The sequence below is a fragment of the Electrophorus electricus genome, chromosome 18, assembly GCF_041902795.1.
Source record: "Electrophorus electricus isolate QZ-2024a chromosome 18, ASM4190279v1, whole genome shotgun sequence".
NCBI lineage: Eukaryota > Metazoa > Chordata > Actinopteri > Gymnotiformes > Gymnotidae > Electrophorus > Electrophorus electricus.
The window spans coordinates 1509543-1517311 of NC_137514.1; the positions used below are offsets into that span (position 1 = coordinate 1509543).

Sequence of the window (7769 nt, forward strand, 5' to 3'; positions counted from 1 at the left end):
GGGCTTTTGCCAAACTGTTATCCAGTGAGTCTCTCTAAATATATTCTGTAATTTATATTATATAATTTTATATATATAATTTATATAAATATAGTACTTATTTCATTATAAGTATATTACATAGAAACCCATGATCTGTATGATGCGTATAAAAATGCATATTTACACCACATTCATATTTTTCTATATGGCTCTGTCATGATTTGAGAGTGAAACGTATAACTGCAATCTCTTATGATGTTCAATATGGTGTTCCTATTATGGGAAGTCCCACCCTTTAAAAAATTGCCAAATGTTCTTTTGATACTCCCATACATACCAACTTCAAAATGTATTTAGTTATTTGGATTTTTTGTGACACAAAGAAAAATAAATATAGATATATTCCAAAAACATACACAAAAAACATAAGAATATCTTCAAGAGAGAGTTATGCAAGCTAAAGCTTTATTTTTTTAAATGATAACCTTTTTAAAAATATACTGTTAAGCAAACAATTTTTGCAATGTTTGGTGTAACACAAAGAAACTAGTCCTGGAGGAGCATGAATTAGGAATGTGATGAAGGATCATGTGCAAAGGAGGAACCTTTACAAGGTAAAAGTCCAAGTGTGCTGGTCATGATTTAACTCTCTGAGATCTGACTCTTGAAGAGATGATTTGGCTCTCTAACAAATAATCTGACTCTTGAGTACATGATCTGCTTCTTTAAACTTCAGTTTAGAGACATAGGAGCAGGGTTTCTTTTATATGCTACAGTCCGTAATGCTGTCATCTGTGCCAATTATCCACAGGTGACCGAGATCATAGGAAACGTGTTTGACTCTCTTTGAATATTGGACTTGCTTCCACCCAGTGCCAGCTGGGTTGCATGGAGAGATACCAGTTCTGTAAGACAAGAATTAAATAACCCATTATATAACATAAAAGGCTATAATTTACTGCATATATTGTGTTTGTGCTTGATGTAAATATTTTACAAATGTGTTATTCTTTGTACAAATGTCTGTCCCTATATGGCTATTTCCTTCAAGATTATTTGCAATTTATTAACCTTACCCATCAAATCTAATACTAAAAGGCAAAATGAAAGTACCTGTAATAGATATTTCCAAGGGAATTAACCCCATACACATCTCCATCTGTAGAAACTTCAATCATGGAAAGCAATCCTGGTACCTGCTCCCATTTCATAGATCCACCACATGCTGTTGGCCTCACTCCCTGACACAAAGTAGAGTCAGACCGACAATTTAGCAAGTAATAACAGAGAAAAAGAATTCCAAGAATAGAAATATAGCACAATAATTATTTAGCACTGACAACATAAATCAGAATTTATTAGCTAAAGAACAGTGACAATGAAGTGTTACCAAACGTATCCAGTCAAGAAATAAAACCATTTATTTTCAGCAAGCACAAAATAGTAAAAAAATTGCAGCATCACAATTCAATATGAGAATAAGTGTATGATGCCCTCCAATAGTCAAAATGTTGTTCTGAGCCCCCCCACCTTCATAAGGTAAATGTAGTCTTGTGAGTTGACCCCTCTCCCCCACCCCCTTACCTTCAAAATGTAGACGTTGCCTTGGGTGTTGACCCCCCAGCAGCTGTATGGTCCACAGCTGTAGTATTTTAGCTTCCCTGGGACATGTACCCATGGTGCAGGACTACCTGGCTTATATCCCATGGTTTCATCAGCGTTAAGGCAGATGATGTCATCAACCTTGTTGACACCAACTATAAACAATGTTCCCCCTGCATCTATCTGTTTCAGCGTACCTTGAAGTTGGAGAAAAAGTATGAATATCGCAGGAATACACATAGGTCCAGTTTTACAGAAATTCAAATACTAAAAACATAGACAAGTTAAGAATTTGGTGCCTAATCCTACTTATTACATGTTGTCCAACATGCTTGGACCATCATACCTGGAACTTTTGCCCAGTCTCCTTTCACAAGCTTGTAGATCTCATTCCTTGGACTGACTCCCCAGATGCCAGCAGGACCCACAGTGACATGCTTCAGGGCTCCCCGTAAAAGTTTCCATCCATTTGTATATAGAGTGTAGATCTGATTACGTGAGTTCACCCCAAACACCTGGCCATTCCCAGCATCAATCTGCTTCATTTTTCCTGGCACCAATTTACACTTTAGAGCTGTAAATCAATGCAGTGTAACACCATGAGATGGGAACTGAAAAAAAGTGATGTATATGTCTTTTTTAAATATATGTACCCACTCACCCAAACTGGTTATCCAGAGGTTCAGGAGCACAACAAGGATTGCTGTTCTCTTCATGGTCTTCATTGTTCTTCCCCTAGTGAATACTGACACAGGGGGAGTCTGTGACTATTTATACTTGTGGCAGGTAGGTCCTGGAAGAATCAGTCTCTCCTCATATCAGTGCAGTGCACAGCATTGCAATCTATTATCTGTACTATTTTTTCACAAGTATGCGCTGGTTTAGAACAGACACTATAACCCTTCATTGAGTCCTCACACCTATACAAAAACTAAAAAGTTTCAGTTCTACAGTTTTCTCAGTACTATTATGCATCATTCATCTCTAGTTATGTATAAATAAGTAAACACATTCTATTTAGTTTTACTTTATTTATTAATAAACAGGTGTGACACTGGTCTAACCTCACAGCTTCCACTAATGTTAGAACTTGTTAACTTTTTAATGACTCTACTGTGCAGACAACGGTTACACTTCAGCTAACAGCACATATTCTATGCAGATCAGTGCCCTAGTTCCAATAAGCAAATGAGAAGGGAGAAACATGTCATTTGGTAATACACTACATGAATGAAAAGGGAGAAACAGGTCATTTGGCAATACACTACATGAATGAGAAGGGAGAAGCATTTTATTTGGCACTACATGGCCTTTGTTGTTTTAGACGATGTGTTTTAGAGAGTTGCATTGTTTTAGTAGACTGAGTATTTTAGAGACCTGTGTTGTTTCAGGGCAGTCAGCCATAATGAGGCACATTGTGGCAACAACACAGTTTCTGCTTCATGATGCCACAGGGGCTGCTTTGAACAGCTGAAATCAGCCCTGGTGTCTGCACCAGCTCTAGGCTTTTGTGACCCTGACAAACCATATGCTATCTTTGTGCATGACAATTGTGGCTTTATGACATCCTGTTTGACACAGGAACACCTTGGTTTTCTTTGTCCTGTAATGTATCACACAGCTAAGCCGGATACGTTTGCGCGTGGTATGGGGCCTTGTTTTCAAGCAGTACAAGCCACTTATCTTGCTGTTTTGGTTTTTGCTACTCAAACCTTGGAACAGACACAGTCAAATGCCAGCACTCAGTAGTATTTTCACTGCTAAACCATGGCCATGATGTGTAAGTTACAGCCCCAATATGAGGCAACTGGCTTGCTATCTTAACTGTTATCGAGATTCAAACGGCACTCTCCTCATTTATGATGGTGAGAGTGGCTGATGGTCCTGATGAGAGGGATGATCATGATGGTGTTGAAATCTCTATACCTCGTCCTGTCTTTCAGGACATGCCCATTGATAATGCTGATTTGATTCTCTGCACCGATGTGTCATCAACTCATGTTGATGGAAGATGTTGTTCTGACTGGGCAGTAACTATCAGCCATAAAACACTTGCCTGTAGAGCTTTACCCCCCTCTTTCTCTGCTCAACAAGCTGAATTGGTGGCTTTAACTGATGCATGCAAACTCGCTGAGGATCAAAGATTCACCATGTACACAGAATCTCAGGATGCCTTTGGAGTTGCACATGATTTTGGACACCTGTGATGTCACAGAGTCTTCTTGGAAGCCACAGGAACCCCAGTTAAGAACGCTGGGTTGGAGCAGGTGTTTCTGGATACAGTTAAACTCAGTTATTCAGTGAATTAGCCATTGTAAAATTCAAACCACACACTAACTGATTCAAATGATTCAAGTGAGGCACAAGGCAACAGGCTCACTGATGGGGTGGACAAATGGGCCAAAAGAACTTTTCACCTACTGTGTCTCTCAGTTATACAGAGTGCAGAAAACCTGATATTTCTTCTATTCATGGTTTACAGTCCAGTCTTCAGAATGGGAAGCTTTGACATGGGTAGACTCTGGTGCAAAAGATGAAAAAAAGGTATATGGATCAATGGGTAAAAGCTAGTAGCACCTGAATTGCTACTTGTTTGCCTGGCCATGCAATAATTCCTGAATTGTCAAATTCTTCACCGGCCATGTGATAATTCCTGAATCACTATTTTACCTGGCCATGCAATAATTCCAGGTCAGTGGGTTGTGGTGGGGAAATCTATGTATTCCTTATCATGTGCTGTTGATTACAGATTCTGCTGTTAAAACCAATTGTTTTATTAAAAATAAGGAAAGTAACATCTATTAGGGACAGTCAGGAGGGGGTGGGAAAGCCTCAAGTGATTAACTGTGGTTTATTGGCCATGGGTCCACCCTGCAGGTGAAGAACTGTGGTTTATAGGCCATGGACCCTGGCAGGGGAAGATTTCAACACAGTGCATAGCCATACCAGCCCGCAATGAGGGACAGATAGTGTGGAGAAAACTAACAGTGGTCAGAAACTAACAGTGATCAGAAATCCAAAGGAAAAGGCAAAAATAATTCAATATTATAGTGAGGAATAGTTCAGTGTACATCTCTCTCTCTCTCTCTCTCTCTCCCTCTCTCTCTCTTTCTCTCTCTTTTGTCCCTGTCCCTGAGGATCCAGATGCACTGACACAGTCTGGTGCCTGAGAGAGGAGACTTATAGGATCAACAACCTGAACTTCTGATAAGAGTCAAGGATGAGGCGAATCTTGCGTCATTTCTGAACCTGGGGCATCATTAGAGGGTTGGCCTTCAAGGCTTAAGCCCGAATGTTTCAAAGCCAAGCCCCAAAATATTTTTCTACCTCAGTTTTATTAAAACTGTTTTAGCACTACAGGCACTTTAAACATTACATTGCAGTATCTGCCAAGCCCAGACCCCTCCCCTTAAACCTTCTCCTTCACTAAGCTCAACAGCAGAAGATTATTGTTCTTATGTGAGAACAGTCAGTACACAGACTGATAGCCAGAAGTGTGTTTTGACATGTGATGCACACATCTTCATACATTATATACATTTATGTAAGGTAAACAATTATTTACTTTATTTTAGTGTCATGAGTTTTGGAATTGAACTATACACTTTGTCAGTTAGAAAAAGTGCACGACTGCATAAAGCTGTTCGAAATATGTGAAAACCTCTGTTCTCCACTTTTATATCATGCATATATGCACATTCAGATTTGAAGCACAGATAACTTGACAACAGTGAGCTTACATTTAGATTGGTTAATGCCTATGAGAGCATGCAATGCCATTATGTTGAAGCCAATCAACACTTCACCATGAACTGTACAAATAATGATCAACCTTTACCCGCTGGCATTATGTGGCACTTTTGTGCCAATTCTGACAGCTAAGCAACATCTAAGCTACCGTTGAGTGAGCTCAAGTGAACAGCTCCACAGATGGGAGAACAGGCAGATCTGCCATTCTCTGTGAGACATGAAAGGGCCTCAGATTTCATAAAAACTAAGTATGAGAAATCGGGCCAGAACAGGTACAAATGTGGTCAGCACACACAGCCTCACAGCATCAGTACAGCAGTAAAGGTGTGAACATGGTCAGCACACACACCTTCACAGCACCAGTATAGGTGCAAACATGGTCAGCACACACAGCCTCACAGCACCTGTACAGGTTCAAATGTGGTCAGCACACACACCTTCACCGTGCCAGTACAGGTGTGAATGTGTTCAGTACACAAACATTCACAGCACCAATACAGGTTCAAATGTGGTCAGCACACACATCCTCACAGCACCAGTACAGGTGCGAACATGGTAAGCAATCACACCACACACAGCCTCACAGAACGGGTCCAGGTTCAAATGTGGTCAACACACTCAACTTCACAGCTTGGACCTAAGCACAGCAGTAAGAATCAGTGAAGCAGGAAGCAGAATTCCTATAATGACATTCAGAAGGCAATATTTTGTCCATCTTTTTTTCTTACCAGAGGCCATCTTTTTGGTAATCAATCTGTATGTGTCCCATAGCCCCTGTGTGTTCACAAGGGAATTTCTTGGTCTGCACACCAAGTCTCTAACTGTGACACATGCTCAATTTTAGTCTCCCGCAACTCAGCCAGTTTATTATTCCTAGTTGCCATAACATGACAAAGCCTGAAATTAATTAATGTTGTGTACTAGGAAAGGATAAATTTAATGCAACTTCACAGTCTATGGATAGAATATCTGATCTCATTACTCTGAATAGGCTTCTATCATATATAGAAGGAGGTTTAAGAGAACCCCATTTTCTTGGTGAAATTCCTACCAGTAAAGTGAACAGACATGTTCTAAAAATGGGGAAGAGACATACAATATTTTGGCACAATGTTATCAAATTAGGAGTATTTGTTATCTGTTATTGTCCTCATTATTACTGAATGTCTGGTACTTAAACTAATGATGTCCTGTTTGAGTTTGCACTCGTAATTTGAAATTTGTGTAATCTATCCTTGCATTGAACTCTAAATAGAGGTTGAACGTCTAGTTTTTTGTTGAAGGACAGGTTTGACCAGCCAGGTTGACTAAGTTTGCTTTTATATATATATATATATATATATATATATATATATATATATATATATATATATATATATATATATATATATATATATATATATATAATTTGTTTCTCATTCTGTTTTATAGATTTATACGTACAGTATGTAAAGTGCTTATATAATTCACCTTCTACAGAGACATTTCTGAATGTCTCTAACTCTGCTGCGCCATTGTGATTGTAAAGCAGTGCCAAGGTCAGGAGGTGATAACATTCTCTCTGGGCTGAGGCCTTCGAGGCCTAATCCACCCCCCTTCTTTCTCTCTCTCCCACTTCTTAACTCTGGCGTCCTGTGTACTTGGACTGAATGCCTGATGCTAGACTGGTACCCTTTTCTGGCTAACAAAAACTGATCTGATGTCTCTCCATGCATGCAAATAATCACTGAGAATCTTAAGATCACCACAGTGAACACAATTAACACAGTCAACACAAGCGCTATATTCAGCACAGTCACCACAGTGATAGCTTATGTCTGCGGGATGACAGCTGAAGAATAATGATATATACAGGAAGTGTACAATTAGTATTTGACAATACTTCATACCTTGTGTTTAGACTTTTAAATATTTGAATGCTACACTTTATTTAAATCTAGTACATCCAATGGAAATCAATAAACCTGACTGAAATGTGAACTCCTAAGCAGTCCATAAAATCATAAACCCTTTAAGAATGCATATAAAATCATTAAACACTTAGCAATCCATATAAAATTATCAACCATTTAGGTGGGGAACTTGTATCTAGTTTACATAAAATGGCCAACTGAAAAAAATAAATAAAAATGACTTAATTTTAAAATGAAATTTAAAATATATAAAATGAATGAGTGGTTCAGATGACCTGTATATTATTACAAGTAGTACACCACAGCAATATTATATAAACAACCCAGACTATTATAAACAATAAACAACAGCAAAATACAAGCACAATAACCACAAACTTGTAATCTGAAGAAAAACAGTGACTGTTCATTTGCTGTTCATGCCTCCAAACTTTTTCTCCTTGATGTTAAACTTGGTTAGGCTTAAAACTCCCAACATCAGCTTCAGACTTCATTATGCATCAGACAGATACATTAGCGCTA

At 38.7% G+C, this 7769-nt stretch overlaps 1 protein-coding gene across 1 annotated transcript; it reads right to left on the reverse strand.

Moving 5' to 3' along the window:
* Positions 1 to 418: 418 nt before the first annotated feature.
* LOC113588104 (fish-egg lectin-like) lies at positions 419 to 2672 on the reverse strand. Its single transcript, XM_027027155.3, has 5 exons — positions 2246 to 2672; positions 1931 to 2158; positions 1567 to 1781; positions 1096 to 1223; positions 419 to 887 (listed from the first exon to the last, which is right to left on the reverse strand). Exons 1-5 carry the CDS (start codon positions 2307 to 2309, stop codon positions 746 to 748), a joined length of 777 nt encoding a protein of 258 aa, XP_026882956.1. The 5' UTR covers positions 2310 to 2672; the 3' UTR covers positions 419 to 745.
* Positions 2673 to 7769: the final 5097 nt, after the last annotated feature.